Raw genomic sequence first — 22,295 nt, forward strand, 5'->3', positions numbered from 1 at the left:
ACATAGTATTCATTTGTGCATATTGGAAAATGCACATTGTGTTTATCATGCTTTTGTTTCTAAACACAATAGTATATCATTAAGAAAGCTTCAGGCATATAAAAGCAACCTAATTCTTGCTATAAATATTATTTTTTTTTATAAATTTTATTGTTATATTCCCCATACAATTGCTATAAATATTATTAACTTTACTGAAGCAATGCTATCCTTTCAATCAAGCCTGTAGGTTCTAAGAGGCAAGAGAAGAAAAATTACATAAGTATCTTCAGTGGTCATTTAAAACATATCTATATGTAGTTTTCTATTAACCTGAATAAAGTCTTTCTGTAAACTTTTTTTAACCACTTTTGTAAATTGAATTCCACTATTTTGAAATGAGTGTTAGCCAAAACAAACTGCTGCAATATAGATATAAAATGGATAAAAATTAACATCCATTTATCTCTTTGATGCTTTACCATCTAAAAAAGGCAATTCTTCATGACATAATACAAATATGTATATATTCTAAATGCTGATTAATACATGCTCAATGTAGGAAATTTGTTAAGTAACAAGAAATACAAAAGAAAAACAAAAGCCATGATTTTACCAATTGATTTAGCTATTGTTATATCCAACATTTTATCCATGCCTATATTCAGTCACTGACTCTATAAACATATAAATATATTGTGTATATCTATATAATATATATGACTCATTGCATATATCTATGTATCACATGTCCACATGTATGATAAATATGTGTGATATATTTTATATATTGATTTATATATTTATAAATCATATATTTATAAATATGTGTAATATTGATAAATTGATATATTGATAAATTGTATATTGATAAATATGTATAATATACTATATATACATATATATGTAAACATGTATAATATATTGTCTAAGACACTGCTAGAAACTAAGGATACTTTATAAAGATTAATGCTTTCTATCATCTGTTCATTTTTTTATTTGCAAAATAATTTTCAATTTCTTATTAAGTGTGTAGAAGTCAGGAAAGGCACATTTGAGGACATATTTAAACTTCCTCTATCAGAATAATCAGAAGGAGACTATGATGAGTAAGGACAATCTTAGTAAAAAGCATAGCATGGTGTTATAAACTACATATTGTATTTGGCATGCTTTCAAACCTTTCCATATCAATATTCTTCCATAGCATAGTTCATGATTTCATTATATGATTCTGTTATATGTGATGGATATATTTTCTGATGCTGTAGGTACATATATATCAAAGAATGGTGGATTTTATTCTCATCTATATTGCTGTAACAACATACAAAATAATTTCTTTAGGATAAATTCAAATTCATAAGAATGGACTTGCTTTGTTAAAAGATAAACACATTTTCGGGCCTCCCCGGTGGCGTAGCAGTTGAGCACTGGGTTGAGAAGCTGCCCGCAGCCTCTGCAGCACCGGTTCGATCCCCAGCTGCTCCCTGGCCACCGGAAGAGCGTCCCACACGTCGCGCAGACCCTCCTGCGGCCTGCTGCTCCCCTCAGCAGTGTACTTCGGTCCTTCTGCCTACTCTGCTCCCTGCTCTAGCGCTGGTGAATTCTCTCACCCTCCCGCGCTTCTGACTGTACCCAGTGCTTGTATAAATAAATAAATAAATCTTTAAAAAAAAAAAGATATACACACTCTCAAGAATTTAAAATATATATATATATATATAATTCACTCTAGAAAAGAGTGTTAGTTTACACTCACACTAAAGTTGTATGAGAAAATGCATTTCTCCACATTTTCAATAACCCTTGGTATTATTCCTTGTAATTCTTGCCAATTTGATTGGCAAAAAGGGAGAAAACATTTCACTCTTTTTATTTGTGATACTTTATTTCTAGTGAGATTCCACATTAAAAAATATTTTGCAATAGGCACAACACATTAGCTGGTTGGTTTTCCAGACTCTGAAAATACTAAACCAATGAAGAGAAGTAGCAATGAAGGGAGGGTTTCTAATTCTTATTTTTATTTTGCAAGGACTTTTAATGGTATGGGTACATGGTACACATGTACCATGGATTTTTAGTAATTGAACAAGATTTAGGAAATTCTACAATTTGAGAAACATTTACTATAAATGCCATGACCTTTAAAAATTACAGAATGACTTTATTATTACCGAAATTCCATGCTATAGACTTTAAAAAGGAGAAGACTTGAAGATGACTAGTTAAAAATAGAGATAACCTCTATTCATTCCAAAAGTTGCTTATAGCATATTTTCTGAAATAATAATGCTTCCCCCCCTTTCTTTTTTTCCTTAAGGAAAAACTGGAGTACTTCCTGGGTTGTGCTTTCTAGTCAAAAAATTGAATTTCACAAAGAATCCAAGCAACAGGCTGGGTCTAATCTGGTAGGTAATGCTCTGTTTCTAATATTATAATCTTTACAGAAATATTGTTGAATTAAAAGTTTGCTTTCATCAGAAATCACACTAAAGCCTCTGAGCTACCAACATCTGAGAGCAAATGCAGGCAATGACTCAATAAACTTTTAATCAGATGAAGGGAAAATAGAACTTAGTGTCTGTTTTATTAAGTGGTGCATTTGGAGAATGATCACAAAATGAGATGAATGGTGAGTAGCTATCTAGTAATGCGAAGGTAACACTTTAAATTAAGGTGCCATTTATAAATGCTTTATTCTTATTTATGAAATGATCACTAAATGCAGCTACTTGCTCAAATAATGTATTATAAAGTATGTTATAAAATGCATTAGTAATAAATGCTTAACGGATGATACTGTGGGAAGCTGTTTTAAAGAATATTATAAGACGTAAATTGTATTAAACCATGTATGTGCATCTTTAATACATGAATTTAAGTTGTTATCTAGCTTGCTATAAAGTGCTTCACACATTAATAAATAATAATAAACTGTTTATAAATGACATCTTAATATAGGGTGTTACCAATGAAGAAACACTCTAAGTTAACAAAGTGATTTTTTATCTTAGTCTAAATGTGACATTCACTATATCTAGCTAACCTTTCTGAATATTTCTATGACTCCATCTAATGGGACTAATACAATTTCTGTATCCTATAGTTATTACAAAGTGAAATTTGTAGTTTTTTTTTTTTTAATTGTACCTGGAGGAAGGCCTCATGTGAGTCCACAGAGACTTGACAGTGATCGTAAGTAGGAGCAATTTGAAGCTAGTTACTGGGGCAATCCAAGCTCAAAACCTTGCTCCCAAACACCAGAGCTGCCACATGATAGGATAGTGGGTAAGCAGCATATCTGACAGCCTCCTGATTGGGAAGGACTGCAGGCAGGAACCAACCTGCCATACCCCATCGGCCTGATGGGCAGCAGGGAACGGGGTCGCCTGGCAGGAGTTAACCACAATGAACTAATTTGTATTTGGCAGGTAATAAAACGATGGAAAGTTCTTTGCTTTCCAGCCACTAGTTGTGTTTGCTATGTAATCCTCTTTAAATAGGAAATAGAAAATCATTTGCTAGGAGATGTTTTTTAAAGGAGAAGATTTTCATAAGAACAAAAGGTAGCATTTGGCTTGCTCCTGATAATTGCAATAGCCTTTATACCCAAGTGGCTTGCTGATTTTGGAGTCTGGTGTGGTTCAATGTGTAAACTAATTATGAATAAATTAAAAATATATCTCAGTCTTTTGTATTTTTAATTTAAACTGCCTCAGAAATTTGTTTTAGGATTTTGTTTTGTTTTTATTTGTTGGCTACAGTAAGGTTGAGATAATCTTTTTAAGAAAAATAAAGTACCCCTCAGGGCCAGGCACAAAACAACTCCCATCCACTCCCAGGTCCTTTGTCTGGCTTTTGAATGAGTTCTAAGGGGGAAGTCAGAAAGGGAGCAAAGTCGTTTGCCTTGCTGAGTTTGGCTGCTGAGAAGATGATCTTCATCCTGCTGGGTTAGAAGAATTCCATTGGAGCAAACTGTATGTGAATATGCTGGGATAATGGGAGAGATTAGATTCCAAATTAAAGCATTTGGTTTATTCTTATTTTATTATTTTAATCTCTAGGAGATATAATTATCAGCTGCTTAATTTTATACAGGTGAAAAGAAACTCCTTTTAGACTGTAGGCAAACCTTACAAGTCAACTCACTAATTGCTTGCCTCTAGTTCAAACTTGGAATTTTAAACTGACAATAGATTTTACTTTTAGAAGAAATCCATTAACATTTTTTGGCAGTTGCTATTTATTAATTCTGGCCCCATTTTCAATGCTCTTATAGTTTCTCCCAGGCACTCATTGTCTTCAAAGTGAATTCAGGGCAGGAACTGTGTTTTGTGGTAATGCAGAAAAGAATTGCAGATTTGTGTTTGTACTGCATGGATTGTCTTGCTAGTCAACTTCTTGGATCCATTTCTAACCAAATATTAAAGGCCTAGTGGGATAGCCCACATTTACCAATTCTAGTCTCAGAGAAACAATATGATGATTGCCAGTCCTTGATTAAAGATGGTGTGGTTTTGTTTTGAAAGAAAGTTATGCTCAAGTTTCTGAACTTCCCTGTACCCCTTCTATACCTCCTGGTATTGTTCACAATGCTTGTGAGGAAAAGTCTGCCCTTTCGTCCATGGGGTCAGAAGAAACTGCCTGAGTTGGTACAGAGTGTGGTTTAGAGGAGTAAATGACATTTCAATCTTTATAGGAATGATCTTTGAATGTTAATGAGGTGGTAAGAAAAAGCAGCAAAGTAGCTAGGAGCTGAGCTTTGAAGTTGGATCACAAGGGATTTCATTCTAGTTTTGCCACTTAGGAGTTGTCAAAGTTACTCAACTTCTTTGACCTTTAGAATCATCATCTGTAAAATGGGGATAGTGATAGGAGCCAACAGAATTAGTAAAAAATAAAATTAGTAAAAACAAAAAATATATAATAGCTGTGAAATAATTTTTAGATGCCATTATAATGTCTTATAACAGAATATATATTCCATAATACTTATTATAGAGTATAGCATTATATATATTCCAGAATACCTATTATAGAATATAGCATTAATTGTAACATATTATTATGCTTTATTAATTATGCACTTGAAATGATACAAACAATTACAGTATGAGAGAATATATTAATTCAAGGAACACCAGCATGGTATGGCAAACCAATAAAAGAAATGGAAAAATATGTATCTATGGGCAGCTTAAAATATTATATCTGAACCTGAATGATGCTGGAAATGAATCCATCCACCCATCCCTTTAAATCTCAAATATAACCTCCTCCGTGCAGAAAAACATTTTCTTGGGGTCCTCATCTTCCTCCATTGGCTCTTATATCCTTATAGCTTTCACATTTAATACATGTCATAAAATATGCCTGATTTCACACCCTATGTTTGGGTATCTTTCTTTCTCACTGAAGTTCTTTTAGTTCATATCTAAGTCACATTTTTATCAAAACAGCCTCCCCTTGAAAATAGACAGAGAATTACTTCACCGCTGTGTGTAAGTTAAAGATTCATAGACACTGGGTCCATGGTAACCTATTTAAGGAAAAGAAAGACTGACCTTTTCTGTTTTTCTTTTTAATAAAGATAATTGAGGGTAACCTGTCAGTTACTACCATTCACTTTATAACAGAAAGGACATTTAAAATGTTCCAATTTGAACGCAGCGCCTTAGACCACTCGAAACAACCCAAATGCCCAAAAATAGATGACTGGATCAAGAAGATGTGGTACATATATACCATGGAATATTACTCAGCATTCAAAAAAGATAAACACATGCAATTTGCTGCAACATGGATGGCGCTGGAAGGGATCATGCTCAGCGAAATAAGCCAAAAAGAAAAAGAAAAATACCGGATGGTCTCACTCATAGCAGGAATCTAGAAAACTTAAATAAGGGACCAGGAAAATGAATAACTATAAGAAAGTGAAAATCAAAATCAACAAAAAACTATGAACCAGAGACACTTTTAGGGGGGCGGGGGCGGGAGGGGAGGGATTGGGGTCAGAATGGGGGGCTGCAATTGTATGGGGAATATAACAATAAAATTTATAAAAAAAAAAAAAAGTATTATCTAAAAAAAAAAATATATATAAAAAAAAAAATAAATAAACACGGACACTTAAGTCCTAAATAAAGACTTAGGCCTCATGGCCTTAACAGACATCTATAGGACACTGCACCCCCCAAAAAATCCAAGTATATTTTTCTCAGTTGCACACAGATTGTTCTCCAGGATTGATCACATGCTGGTCCTCAAAACAAACATCAACAGATACATTAAGATCAAAATCATTCCAACTATCTTCTCTAATCATAAAGGCATCAAAATAGAAATAAAATATGAGAAAAAAGCAAGGAGCCCTCCTACTTCATGGAGATTGAAATCCACACTACTGGAAGACCACTGGATTAAAGAGGAGATCAAAGAAGAAATTAAAAAATACTTTGAGTCAAACAACAATGAAGGCACAACTTTCGAAAGTGTGGGACAAAAAAAAATAAAATAAAATAAAAAAATAAAATGTTCCAATTTGAAATCTTGGTGGGGTAAAACCTCAGAACGAAAGACCCTCTTTACAAGACAGGAACCTGCCCCGCTTCTCTGTCTGTGTACATTGTTCTCTTTTGTTCATTTCACCTCCAACCAAAGAAAGTTTGGTACAGCTTGGACGGCCCTTCTGTGAAGAAGAATATTTGAAAACAATTGGTGTCCCCAGAACTGGATTTCCTAGATTATAAGGAAAGTAGATAACATATCTTCATAGTTTGTACATGATCTTATTTGTAACTCATTTTAAATATTTGAAAATACTGTCATTGAAAAACTATACAGAAATGATTTTTATTATGTATAAAATCTACATGTATTTTTTAGAAGTTATTAATCAAATACCTACCCTGCCAGTCCTCCAAGGAAGACACAGATGGCCAACAGATACATGAAAAAATGTTTATCATCAGGGAAATGCAAATCAAAACCACAGTGAGATACCACCTCACACCTGTGAGAATGGCCTATATTAAAAAGACCAGAAACAATAAATACTGGCAAGGATGTGGAAAAATGGGAAACGTCTTGTACACAATTAGTGGGACTATGCACCAGTTCAGTCACAATGAAAAAAAGTATGAAGATTTCTCAAAATATTAAAAATGTATGTATCATATGATCCAGAAGTTCAACCCCTAGGTATCTATCCAGAGATTGTAAAAACTCTAATACGAAAGCATATCTACACTCCTGTATTCATTGTAACACTATTTACAATAGTCAAGTTATGGAAGTTACCTAAGTGCACAAAGACAAAGGGGTAGATTAGGAAGCTATGGTGTATATATACACAATGGAATACTATTTAACTATAAAAAGATAAACTCTTGCCTTTTGAGACAACATAGGTGGAACTGGAGGAATTATGCTAAGTAATGTAGTCAAAGAAGAAGATCAAACATCATATGTTATCACTTATATGTGGAATATAGAGAAACAAAACAAAGGTCAAATAAACCAAGTCAATAACAAATTCTAGAAATGAAACTGCAGAACTGAGGTTACCAAAGAGGGAGGAAGAGGGGAGAGAGTGAGTTGGGAGGAGGTGCCTGGACTATGTGGAGGACTTTCAGTACCTTTGTTGTTGGTGTGGGGTGGAAACACACACCTGAATGGTGTGTGCACCCCTGTGGTGATCCTGTACCTCTATGGTGATCCTGTACCTCTAAATCATACACAGTGTTTGAAACTCATGTTACCACAATTTAAGAAACAAAGGAAATGTATACTATGATTCCAAAACAAAAGAAAGTAAGCTATATTTTTAAAAGGGATTATATATAGGTAACAGTAATAAGAGGTGATAAAATAATGACTTACACACATTTTAACTCTGAGGTGAGGGAAGAAACTCTTATGTATAGAGACAGCTGTCTGGGGATGGGATTTCTGGAGGGCTGACAGGGTGGGTGGTAGTTATGTAGGTGCTTGATTAGTAACTGCTAAAAATTACATGTATATTTTATAGTTTACTAAAATTGGTTCCTTGTAATTTTGAACTCTTTATCTAAGAGTCAGAAAAGATATTCCATGTATTTGTGGTTCAGTTCTGGAGACTTACTTTTTCTATGTGGTGAAATAATCCCTTGAGGATTTAAGGTGTCATACATTACATTATATTTTCCGTCCCTCCATTTTGGAGTTTTCAAGGTTGCTAGTTTATTCCAGTGTCTTCAAGGTACAGAACTTTCACTTTTCCAGCAGATGGTATAGTATGTTAGAGAGATTTGTATCTGCAAGTGCTAAGTCAGGGTTTGGGGAGGGATCAGGAGGGGCCAGCCACTAATGAAAGTGGTGAGAGTGCAGTTCACATAGGTGCACTGATGCTAGCCCTCCTTTCTGGGCTTCCAGACCTGTGTCTGAGATCTGAGCATTTACAGTCTGAGATCTGGGCATTTAGCTGCTTCATAGTATCAGCTCAGACCCTGAAGGTTGGAGAAAAGGCGGCACCAATCTATGCATTGCCTTCTTCACTGACCCTCGCTGTTCACTCACCCTAGCACCTCCACACGTTTCTCCTACATTCAAGGTGCATGTCCATATCCAAATGCCTCGTACCTCCTCAGGGATGCCAGCCAAACGTGAACATGTAGGCTTGCGCTTAAGGTTCCTGGCCTAGTGGCATTCAAAGTGCTTAACTTAGCCTAATACTTTTGTATAGAGTTAAATTTCATGAGTGTCCTTTATCACATTCAGTGTTGGTCTCCAGTGTCCAGGAGGTCTCCACATTACCCTTCAGGATACTCTGAGTCCAGTGTCCTCCGGGCTAACTTTGATTATCCTCCCAGGAGTGAAGCAGAGATCTTCCTCTGAGGCCACCTCCCTCTCTCCCTTATTGTCACACTTTGGATTTGTTGTTGTTCATGTTTTTGTTTCTTGCTCTCCTTTCTCTATGACTTGCCTTTGGTTTTCTTTCTTTCTTTTCTTTTTTCCCATTATTTCTCTTGTTCACTAGTTTAAGAGTTAGCTATATACTTTGTTTATATTCTGTTAGTGGTTTGTCTGGACTGTAATGTCAACATAGAAATAAACAGACATTTGTTTGAGAAGGAGAAAGTGTTTATTTGAGAATAGGAAAATTGATGTGGGTGTACAAGGTGTGTTCCTTTAGGGACAGAGCATAGGGGAATTTTCAAGGCTTCAATAGAGGAGTGTTCTAACTAAGCTTAAGTCATTTGTTTGAAATTTTGGCTTGGTTGGCAGATTATTGTAATGTGGAGTCTTTGTAATAATTTGCGGTTGGTATTCCTGTTTCTTTCCCAATAATTGATAAGGAGAGAACCGGATGTTTATGTTCTTTTGTAGTCATGGATCACAAGTCAGTGAATGGGTGTTTTGGGGCTACTGCTCATTTCCTAGAAGTCTCCCCAGGGCAGTAAAAAGCTAGATGGAGCCTGATTCAAAGAAGGTTCCACATCAACAGTGGTGCTTATCAAAGACCAAGGCCCTTTACCCTCTTTCAAAATATCATTATTTTTATTTATTTATTTATTTATTTATCCCCTTTCCAATGTGTATGCTATTTCTACTCAGGTATTTCAATTCTTTTTTTCTTTAAAAATTGCCATTACATATTATTTATTTTATTTTGTAGAGTAAATGTTGATTTACATTTGTCCATTATTTGCCAAGTTCCTGCACTTTAGACCTTTCTTCTTGGATCATTTTTTCCTTCAGTTTGAAGCATATTCTGAGAAATTCCTCTAGTAAGGGGGTTTTGAAATTGTTTTCTACTGTCATTATTGTATTTTAGAAAATTCCCAATTATTATCTTTGCAAGTGTAGCTTCTTTTACATTCTCTCTCTGATTTTCTTCAAAATTTCTAGTTAAACCTATGTTAAATTTTCTTACTTTATCCTAAATATGGTTTATAGTCTCCTTTTCAAGTTGCTGACTTTCTAAACTGCATTCCAAATAATTTATCTTGATTCATCTTCAAATTCCTCATTTCAATCTCTTTATGATAAACATTGTTTTTCAGTTATTATAATTTTTATTTATACAAGTTTGTGTTTTCTTTTTACTTTATTATATTATTATAGTATTTGTTTCAGTTGTTTTCTGTAGATATTTTTAAGTCTGTCATTTTGTTAAAGTATAGTTGTTTTATGCTGTGTCTTGTTTCTCGTTACTCTACCAAACCTCTGAAGTCTGTCAGTTTCTTTTTGCTTGTCCTCACTCCTGTTGTTTTGTCTCATAATCTTTGACTGTGTGATAATCATTGTTACTGAAAATATTACAGGAGATTTGAGAGGCCTAGGGAAAAATATAAGGTAATCCAGAGTGTTTTACGTTTCTCTTTAAGGGTCTGCAATAATCTCAGTGACTGATTAGCTCAATCTAAGTTAACAGTATAAAATTCTCAGCTTGTATGTACATAATAAGACGGTTAAAAATGTTCTACAGTTTCTCAGGTAAAAAATTATTCTTTAACTTTCCTTTTTTATTTCTTTTTTTACATTGTTCATTTACAAAGGCAATCTTTTTTTTTTTTTTTTAAGATTTATTTGTTTATTTATACAAGCACTGGGTACAGTCAGAAGTGCCGGAGGGTGAGAGAATTCACCAGAGCCAGAGCAGAGATCAGAACAGGCAGACTGATGAAGCACACTGCTGAGGGGAGCAGTGGGCAGCAGGAGAGGTCTGCGCGCCATGTGGGACCCTCGCTTGGCTGCCGGGAATCAAACCAGGGCTGCAGAGGCTGTGGGCAGCTTCGCAACCCAGCACTCAACTGCTGTGCCACCGGGGAGGCCCGGCAATCATTTTTTATAGTCTCTTGGCATTGGAGAAAGGAATCATAATGTTGTTTCTCCTTTATCCTATAATATATTCTCAGACAAGACTTTTCCATGCTGTAAAGTTAATTGATCAAATTTTAAATGTGTAGTATAAATAAATGTCTTCCTGGGCCTCCCTGGTGGCACAGTGGGTTGAGCTCAGTGCTATGAAGCTGTCCACTTCCTCTGCAGCGTGGGTTTGATTCCAGGCTGCCCAGGGAGATACCCACATAGTGCAGCAGACATCTCCTGTCTGGCCCAATGCTCCCCTTAGCAATGTATTTCAGTCAATCTGCCTATTTTGTTCCCTGCTCTGTCCCTGGAAAATCCTCTTATCCTCCCTCACTTCAGACCTATACCCCAGTTCTTGTATAAAAATAAATAAATCTTTAAAAAAAAAGTCTTCCTGCAATGTAGAAATATTTTGCTTTGAAATGCAGCATCCCCATCTATGTTTGTATTCCCACCCCCCAAATAATATTTACCCTGACGGTTTACACTATCCTTTCAACTTTTAAATTTTTTTCAGCTGATTTTCAAAAGAAATATTTTATCCAGTTTTTTTCATTGTTTTCAGTAGGAGAGGTGATACAAATAGCATAGTTTCTTAGTGCAGTCTACCTCACTTTCATTTAAATATGCATTTAGTTAATCAAGTTTGTGCTATTTATATAAGCCTTGGTGGGAAAGACTTCATAAGAACATGTATTGAAATCCTACAATGAACAGCTTGCTCGTTAGGGCTACATAGAAGGCTTAGCGTTATAATCAAGATATAGTCTTTATAGCATCTTTGCCAAAAAATAGGGTAATGTCTTTTACTTACAAAATGGGCAATGTCTTTTACTTACAAAATGAAATAAGAGATTTTCAAGATTTAATGAAGGGATAACTCACATCTGTGAAAGATTTGAATTGGGTCTTAAAGGATGGTTATAATTTCAATATGTAGGGATTTGTAGGCAGGGAATTCCAGTGAAGTGAAAATATGAACAATGGCATAAAACTGAGAATGGGCAATGTCTGTGTGCTGAAAAGAAATGAATCTTTCAGATCAGTAGGAAAATAGGATACAACAACCAAAAAAATAAAAAAAGACTCGCGAAGACACTGAGATTTGCTGCCAGCCAAATCTTTAATAAGGTGAGTTAGTAATCTCCCCAGAATAGTACATTGCCTCTCTTCTTTCAACAAATTAATACTGGATAGCAGTATGCCCCAGGTGTTACATGTCTTGAAAGGACTAGCTATATACTGAAGTAAAAACAAGAGAGGAAGATGATTCTTCCAGGATCATGGTGACATCTTCCTTAGTCCAAGAGCAAACACTTATAGGGCAAACACACTTGCATTAATGTTTGTTTCATTGGGTTCTAGAGAAGTCCTGAAGAAATAAGAATTGTTGGTTTGATTTACTCTTTGAGGCCTTGATTCATACCCCTTGCATTTTTCAAGTACATTTTCTCATTTAAGTATAAATGAAGTATTTCAACAGATTCCAGTATTTCAATTACAGCTTGCCACTTAGGTACTTGCTATGCTTTGTAGTTTTAGTATTTCTACCTGATGTGGAATATATACTTGACTTTAGCCATGGAATGTGTCAAATTTGAATTCTTCGTTAAACAAAGCCCATTGATAGATTGCCTCATGGGGAAGAAGTTCTGTAATTTAAGGCATCCTTAAATTATTCTCTGAATAAGTAACTACTTCTAATAGGTGTCACACATGTTTTTAATTCTTAGAGATATCCAGCTGAATAGTACTTATCCCTATTATCAAGGTTCTTATAATTGCTAGAGGAGATAAGAATCATATATAGATTTATTATAATAAAATATAATTAAAGTGATAAAAATATAAAAACACCTGTTGAGGTACCATAGCTTTATTTATAGGTAGTCATTTCCCCCAGGAAACTATGTTTTCAAGTAATGTTAAACCCATGTATCTCTCCATTTGTTCATTATGAAAATATCACTAAGCATCCTTGATATTTAAGACACTGTTAGATATTATAAAAATACAAAATGAATCAGATTGAGATATTTCCATTGAGTGTCTAGAAATAAATAGCAAGCATGCCCATAAATTGAATAATTGTAATAAAAATAGACATTGATAGTTGTTTTAAATTATATAAACAGAGGCATGGGTTACTTTTATGGTATCTCAAAGGAAAGAGAGATTGCTTCCAATAGAAAAGGACTCTAAATATAGTGGAGAATGTGACATTTGAGCATATTTTTTGAAGGATGCATAGAATTTTGATGCACAAATAGAGGGAAAAGACAGTTTACATAGAACTAAGGGATAAGTAATGTAAAAATATGGGAAATTGCTTCCTTAATTTAATGCTTTAATTTACATTTATGTATTAATCTCTTGCCTTGCCCCATGCACCGTGGGCTAGACACTGCTCTTGAAACAGTTTTAATGGAGGCTCTCCGAGCTTAGTGTGGGTGTGCCCTAGATCAAATTATATTTTTTTGTTTCTTCCACAAGTTGTCTGGATGCACTGTTAGTGAAGATTACCTCAAAAAAAGTTGAGGAACAACATTACAGATCAGCAAACTGTCTAATTTGGAAATTAGATTTTTTTTTTTTTAGAAACACTTTAGAAAATTAGCATGGAATCAGTTTGTGAAAGACCTTGAACAAAATCATGAGATTTCATTTTATAGTCAACATGGAGACCTTTGTAATAAATATCCTCAAATTAAAAAAGATTCAGAGATCTCAGGGACAGGATTGGGGAATTAAGGTATATTTTTTTCTATTTTTAATAAAAAGAGGTAGGATGTGATAAATTGTCTGAGAGAGATGTTCAACAATTCTTGGAAATAAATGAATTCAATAAGGCCTGTGCTCTTATTAACAAAGAGCAGAATGGCTAAGTTTGTCATCATGCTGGATCAATATATTTAGTAAAGCATGGGTCTTCTTTTTTAAAAAAAGATTTATTTATTGATGCATTCAAGAACTGGGGGTACAGGCCAGATGTGGGGGAGGGTGAGAGGATTCACCAGACAGAGTGGGGAAAAGTCCATCAGAATGAATGAGTGAAATACACTGCTGAGGGGAGCAGCAGGCCAGACAGGAGAGGTCTGATGTGCCATGTGGGTATCTCCTCGGCCGGCTGGGATCGAACCTGCCCTGCAAAGGCTGCGGACAGCTTCACAGCACTGCACTCACCTGCCTGCGCCCAGGGAGGCCCAGCACAGGGTTCTTTAACTTACAAAATATTTTAATAATATCTGGTGTTTTTGGTATGTTAACAGCCTAACAACTCTTGAAGAGGTTCTAGTGCAAAGTAAGCTAGCAGGGTAATTCATTGAAAAAGAAGTAAATCTATGCCATCCTAACACCATGGGAGCTGATTTGCTCAGCACCAGCGGCAAATCTGGCATATTCTCATGTGGTTCCACAATATATGTGCTGTATTTGCAGTCTGTTTCTCCTTTAGGACATTTCTCATCTCTACAGTCACTCCAAATCAGACCAAGTGGACCTTACTCTCATCACTCAGGTCCATTATATTTATCATGTAGTGTTCAGAAACGTAGTGTCACTTTTAACATAACTTCAAAAGCATCATGAACATTTTAGGGAATGTTTCTCCCCTAAACTGATTCTGAATACAGTATGTTCAATATGTCTTCATAGGTTCAGTGTGCTCATATAAATTCAGTGGAACCTATATGTTAATTATATGTGTCACTTGCTTTTTTGAACTTTTATTTTCTTCACTTCACACTGTATTTATTCTTTTAATCAGAGGGAAAAAGGTAAATTTCTAATGCTAGAAAACTTTTCCAAGGCATTTAATAAACTGTTAACTTTTCAAACCACTCATCAGCTGTAACGTTGGAAACCAAAGGAATAAAAAAGTAATATAGATGGTCTTATTAAAATAATTTGTTTACTTCTTTAATATTATTTATTTCCATAGCAAATAATGAACACAAGCATTAATTAAATAATGTGATACATTTAATGCTCGCTCACTGTAGCATAGCTTTATAACAAAATGGACTTATTTATGGGGGTAAAATGATGTGATTTAACAAAAAGATGAAAATAGTTTCAATCAGAAAGCTATTCATGAATTATTGAGTATTCTGTGCAAAATGAATATGGAATGATTTTATCCTTGTAAAGTGAGTGTTAAGTCCTTATTCAGTTTCTTGCTCAAAAAGATCATAAAAAATGGTGAGGAAAACAATAGATCTACCAACCTTAGCCTAATAAAGTTATTTTAAATTTCTGTTTAATATTTTAATTCTTATACCGATAGTGCTCTGGAAATGTCAGTGTGGTTATCGTTGCTACAGGTTATTAGTGTAGGCATAGATTACACCATCATATGACCTCACTGTATATGTAAAATTAAAAAAAAGGCAGCCCAACACATAGAGGGTGACAGGTAGATATGGAAAGAAGGTGAGGAAGGAAATTAAATTCTAGTGTTTTATTAACATAATCTTTGTGAAGAAAAATATGAAACCAAGTGATCGATATTAGTATAAATGAAGCCATGTTCTCTGGTTATATTTCCTCAAGATTTGGTCATTAACCACAATAAATTCTGTATCTTACATAATTTTTAATAACCACAAAAATCTATGAAATTGATAGGATGCCTTATAAATGGATAAGAGCTTACTGTCCAATAAACCTCACCTTAGGCTGTCTCAGAAAACTATTTTAATTATGAAGCTTGACTCTCTGTGGTTTATCATTTTGGTCAATGTAATGCTTTTGATTTAGAGCTTGCATTTCTGTGAGAGAAAATGGACTTTTACTCCACAGTCATTTTTTAATTTGCAGAATATATGTATTTAGTCTTTCTTAAGAATCCATTACTATATGAAAATGTTCTTGGAAGCAGCAGACCCCATTAGATAGAAATAGTGATTTCTAAGTCAGACCACTGAATTAGGAATTCCAAATTCACATTTTATTAGTTGCTATAATCCTTGGCTATTGAAACTATAATCTGGAGCAAATAATAGTACCTACCTCATAGAGCTATTGTGAAATTATGTGAGAAAATTGGTGCAACATGTCTGGCCCATAGCAAAGATACTAAATCTTATAGTTGTTGCTGTTGTTATTATTATTATGACATGAAGCAACAGAATATGCAGTTAAGAGACACAGGCTTTGAAACCAGACAGAATTGAATTCAAATACACAACAACATGCCAATTAATTATAGTACATATTTCCCTTGTTATCTAAAATAATATTCCTATTTAGTATAATATAGTAGGTTATTTTTTTAACCTGGAAGTGTGAAAATTTTTTTCTGTATAAACTAATAGTAATAGTGTTCTCACACCCAATAAGTAACCAACAAATCATACCATGTAGGAATGTTCTTCTTTCAGATGGTGGGGAAAACCCTGCATGCTTCAATCTGCATCTTCCTTTTCTTAGCAATATTATAAAGATTTGACAGTAACAGAACACTACCTGCTGTTCAAATACAATTCAGTATTTCTACAGTCTCCTTTCTTCCTCATATTGCAGTCTAAAGAGATTCCTGGTCGGTTTTCTGCTACATTTTACTTCTCCCATCTTTGGTCCTGACATCTAGTGGCAAATGAAGGAAAAGAAAAGGGCATTGAGGGGGCCACATGCTTTCTAAAAGCCACTTGTCTAGAAATGTCACATGTCTTTGTAAAGAGAGTAAATAATGTAGTAATATATTGATGTAGAAGGAATTGGGGGGGGGGAAGGGAGTGTCCCAATGGGGAATTATTTCCCAGTGCCAACAGCACATTCTTGAATTGAGGGCATAGTAAACATTTTGATGGAGAGTTGTCCATCTCTGCCACAGGAATAGTAACTTCTATTGGCTCTCCATGGTTAATGAGGCCCCAAATTAAATGCCCATGCTTAATACGGGATGCAGAAATTCAAGATGGTATGGTAGTAAGGTAAAAAAAGGAAATAAGCAAAAAAAAAAATGAGGGAAGTAGTAGAAGGGCTGTGTCCCCCTGGACATGGCTGGTTTCCACTGGAAACCTAGATACACAGTGAGCCTCAAAGAGGCAAGACTATCACAGGGCAGGCATACCACTTCACTTGGAAAGAAGCTGCAAATATACTCTGGAGTAAATTTCAAGAAATCTGCAGTAGGGAAAGATGAAGGAAAAGGAAATTATCTGCCTTTTTTCTTCCCATTTTCTCTTTCTCTTTGGGTAAAGTTGACTCCTCAGAGTCTTCACTTGCTAGCATCATATGGAATCTGGGCACACTATAGAATGGATGTTCAGAAAGGCACATTTTATGCTCTCCAAATGGTACTTGATTCAAACAGGGAAATAATTGTCCAGTCAAGAGCCTGTCTTTACTGTGGAAATCTGTAGCAAAGACCTAACAACATTCCAAGAAGGAGACTGGACATCTTCAGGAAATGGGGCCACATGGGCCCAAGCCTGCAGGGCTGGTGATATACGGGGAACACAGCTGAGGTGGACCGACTGGATGAGGCTATAAGGAAGGACATATGGGGCATCAGAGGCATCAAAAAATGTACCCAAGCTACTGACCTTGCCGAGTTGAGTTAGATTTTCTGTGCCTATACATGTAAGATAGTATCAGTATACAGCTAGAGTAAATAGATGTATTTATTTTATACCAAGGTTTTAATTCAGGAATAAAAGCAATAGTTGTTTATTTCTTGAAAAGGAGAGAATATTTTCTCCTCAAGAAACCAAAAAAAAAAAAAAAAAAAAAACATAGAGTATTGTAGATCCCTAAATCACTAACAAAGTTTTGCTTTTCTGAAAATCGGGTTTGGTGTGGTATTGTAATGTACTGAGAAATTTCACTGTATAAACAATTTCAGTTATTATTAACATCATTTATATTCATATACATAAAACCCACATCTTACAATCAAAGTATCCTCTTCTGTGTTGACAGCGGCCATACTTTAGACATTAATAAGATCAGGTACCCATTCAGCACTCTTTTCTAAATTGTTTTGTCCAAATGAGAATTTATAAGTGAATTTCATCCTCCTCCATGAATGATTTTCCAGAATCAAAACTAGTTATGTGGTAAAACTTAATTCCTCTAAACAGATTTTGTGTTTCATGTTTCAAACTGATAAGGACATTTGGAGTCTATATTCTGAAACAGCAATTAATCCAGAATAAAAAATGGTAGCTAATAACCTGTTTCATAAGATCTGGGCCTTGTGTGTTTTTTTTTTTTCTTCTTCTTTTTTGGCCATATCTAGTAATAAGGGTGTGAGGATGAGTGGCCCAAAGATTTGTTACTTTCATACATGCCCAGTCTTCATTATGGAAAATACCATCAAGAAAAAGAGCATTGGGCCTTTGATATTTTCTTAATAAACATTAAGAGACCCCAAATACCCCATAAAGAAAAAAATGGGAAAAACATAACCCTAAAAGTTTAATCTAAGTCAGAAAAATACATTATAGAGAGAATACCTTGTCAGCAATTATTGGGAAATGGTAATGAAGGAATAAGAGAATAATAAAAATCAGAAGTGGATAAGAACTGGGATAAATTTTTAATGACTTTACATTGCTACAACAAAGAAACTTGCATGTTTTATTGTCCAGAAGCAGTAACTTTTAAATATTTCTGTTTAAATATTTTAAAATCTGTCATTTCTATTTTAAGTTAACCCCGGAAGTGATGTGATATGTACACTTTTAAATTTAAATCTATATTCAGTCAAGTTTTAAAAAGTATATTTTTATAATGATGTACAACCTGATCCATTGGCATCATGTAGTTCATTAGCAGACTTTTTCTTGTTTTATAACTGTAGAATCAGAAATATGTTTTCTATTAAAGGATTCTTTAATTTCAGTCTTCTTGAATAAAATCTTGATTGTCTTCCAAATAAATTCTATAACTTTGCTGAACAACTTATTCCAATGTTTAGCAATGCTCAAATACTGAAAATGTTCTAGTCTAATTAAGCCTAATCCCTTAAGTTGTTCTACAAGCCTAGGTCTTTCTGCTTTAGTTTTTAAAAACAAACTAATTAGGATTATTTAAAATACATCTATCTACGGATCTTAATTTTTGCTTCCTGAAGTCAGTATATCTATTTTCTAGAATTTTGCTCAAATCATTTCAGCTTTTTCTACCATATTTTATGCTATAAGATCAGTTCCCACTCAAGTCCAATGTAAATTGGAATATTGTGCTTTTATTTTCTATATATTTCTCATTTGGTAAACCACCACTCTGAGATGTGTTGTTTGTTATTACTTATTAATGCAACAAAATTAATCTGGAAATTCTCCAGTCACATCATAAAATCTTGTTCAACAGTTAACAAATATGTGGTCAGTGCTTATTTGGGGCCAATTTGATAGATTTTGAAATAACTGCAGAAGGATAAGATACTAGGTTATGTGATTATGTAGCTAGTCAAAAGGGACTGTAGAATGTATAATGCATAAACAACAAAAAGAATAGTAACAAAGCTTGTTTCAAAGTAGGGGAAATGGGAAAGAGTATGTTCTCAAAAAGCTAAAGAGAATGTCATGGAGATTATTTTGGAGTTATATCATGAAATGAGGAGAATTAGGACAAATGGATGAGATAAATGTGTTCCAGATGAAAAGATGCATACATACTTACATTCCTTATGCCTGGAGTTGTGAAAGTGTGTTGCAATTTTGGACGCTGCCATGATTTTAACATAGCTGGTGTGTGGAAGAATAGAATAATTAATGGAATTGAGGATTATTGGGGAATAATAACAATGGATTTGTATATTGCTACTGTAGGGTTTGTGCAGTATCTTGTAGAAAGTAAAATTTCCAAGAGAAATATGATTAGATTTGAATTTAGAAAAAAAGTCAAAATGTAGAGAATGAATTGAAATGGTTTTGACTAGTCTCAGAGGAAACAATAAGGAGAATTTAGATGTGAAAGTAATAGCAGCAATGAGGTTGTGGTCATGGGATGGGGAAGATGAGATAGTACCGTAATTGAGGCATTGTACCTTTTGGGCTGGGTGGTAAGGGAGATGAGAGAATTTAAAGAGTGAAAAAATTGAGATAATTTAAGGGATGATTAACAAAGGAAAGCAATAGATAAAAGGGGCAAATCTAAGAAGACATTGATTTCACTGAGGTGTGTATGCTACACCCTAATGGTGGTTAGTTAGGAAATACTGTTCAAGGAACTGGGGGTTGGGGGTGACTAGAGGAACCATTGAAAAGTTAACATGGTATAAGTTATGGATCAAAACAGAGGCAATACTAAACCCCACAAGAAGCATGCAAGCCATGAGAAATACTGTCCTAGGAGAATAAACAAGAGATGATCAACATTTAAGAAGAAAGAAAATGAGGAGAATGATAGAATGAAACAAAGAAGGAAGAATATAAAAAGTGAAAGAAAAATTTGGAGAGAATGCATCTTCATAATTGAGGAACAGAAACCTTTAAGCAGAAGGCTGGGCAGAATCTAATATTGCAGATTTGAGGAAGAATGTTAATTGGAAAGAAGGAATCATATTGTTTTTATTTTACTGGTTTTTTTTTTGTTTTGTTTTATTTTGTTTTTTACCTTTATGGTTAAGAGGCGTAGGATGTTTTAGACTATCCAACAAAGGGATAGAAGCCTACAGAAGGTTAAGAAGAGAATGGAGCATGAGCAAACATAAAACATGACTGCAGATAACTACAAAGGATCCTGACAATAATAGGAATGAAATTGGTGAGATTGAGAAAAGAGATGTTGTGGATGGATGCCTGTTTTTTTCCTATTTTTTAAAAATAAGATTGACCTAAATATTGTTTTATAGGCTAAAGGAAATACTCTATTTGAGAGTGGGGAATTTTGAACATAAGAGTACCCAGAAAATCAGGATCATGGATCATGATTACAAAGAATTTGGAACTAGAGAGGAAAAGCCTTGGACCTGAGAAAGAGAATCTCTTCCACAGAGGCAAAGAAGTTCATGCCTTGAGAGTTATTTATATTACTGTATGGCATGGATAGACCAGGTAATTTTGATGCCATAGATGCTACTGTTCCATTTCCAGGCAGGGAGGCCATAGCCATTTAGAATAGGGTCATAGACACAGGCCTAGAATTCTAGGAGCCAGAAGAGAAAATGGAAAGTGATGACATTTATAAGGAAAAAAGTAGAAAATGTTAATTCTTATTTTTTGGACTTAAAAACACATTATGTGACTTTATGAGGAGAGGGAAGGTATGGAGGGGTGACATGCATTGTGTTGTGATGAAGAATTTGGGACTTGAAATCAGATAAAAGTAAATTCACACATCACCTCAGGAACTTATGAAGTGCGTGAGCTTATGAGAGGCCTTCATTCCCTGCTTGAGTTTCTTCACAGGTAAGTTGAAGGTAATGGCAATAACTTTACAAGATTGCTATAAGGAGTAAATGGGACATGAGTAGAAAACTTTTAGAGAGCAAGGCATTTGGTAATTTATTAAATATTAGAACTTTATCAAAGTTTATGTTGTTTATTTTCATTCCACAGACTAACTCTAAAAGTAAAAATAATTGTGAATATTCTAGCACAAAAATTATATAATCACTTGAAATATCCCCTTTGATGGGATAATTTGAAAGGAGTAGAGCATTGGGAGAGAAGTGTCATGAAAAAGACTAGAAAGTGACTGGGAACACTAGCAAAAAAAGTGTTTGCTAAGTGTTCATACATTGGTCCTGGCAGTAATTCCACAATTATGATACCAAATACCAAATGCACAGGGTAACAAAAGCAAAAATACTCTAATGGGACTATATCAAACTAAAAAATACTTATTCATGGGCCTCCCCAGTGACGCAGGGGTTGAGCGCTGGGTTGCGAAGCTGCCCGCAGCCTCTGCAGGGCCGGTTCGATCCCCAGCAGCTCCCTGGCCACTGGAAGAGCGTCCCACATGGCGCTCAGACCCCTCCTGCCGCCCGCTGCTCCCCTCAGCAGTGTACTTCGGTCCTTCTGCCTGCTCTGCTCCCCGCTCTGGCTCTGGTGAATTCTCTCACCCTCCCGCACTTCTGACTGTACCCAGTGCTTGTATAAATAAATAAAATTAGTAAATAAATACATAAATTTAAAAAAAAATTTAAAAAATGAAATACTTATGCACAACAAAGGAAACAATCAAAAGAGAAAAAAGATAATCTGTAGGATGGGAGAAAGCATTTTCAAATCATATGTCTGAAAAAAGATAATTTCTAAAAAAATATAAGGAACTCTTACAAGTCAATAGCAAAACTAATGCAAAACAAAAACTCTGATTTAAAGATTGGGCCAAAGATTTTATAATAGACATTTATCTAAAGATTGCATGCAAATAGTCATCAGGTTATGTAAAGATGCTTAACATCACTAAGTATCAGAGAAATGCAAATCAAAACCACAATGAAATAAACTCATATATCAAGGCATTGTTTTGTTTTGTTTTTTTTAAAGAAGACAAGTGTT

The 22,295-nt window shown here is 34.7% G+C and overlaps 1 protein-coding gene across 1 annotated transcript in view; it reads left to right on the forward strand.

The window, feature by feature from the left end:
- Positions 1-22,295, forward strand: part of ARHGAP15 (Rho GTPase activating protein 15) — a gene marked incomplete at both ends in the record, with an annotated part of 604,948 nt that overhangs the window by 75,168 nt on the left and 507,485 nt on the right. The window contains one exon of the mRNA XM_084254031.1: positions 2,306-2,393. Coding sequence (XP_084110157.1) covers positions 2,306-2,393 — 88 coding nt within the window. The remainder of the gene's footprint in view (positions 1-2,305; positions 2,394-22,295) is intronic.

This window comes from Talpa europaea (genome assembly GCF_964194135.1).
Source record: "Talpa europaea genome assembly, chromosome: 1".
Classification (NCBI taxonomy): domain Eukaryota; kingdom Metazoa; phylum Chordata; class Mammalia; order Eulipotyphla; family Talpidae; genus Talpa; species Talpa europaea.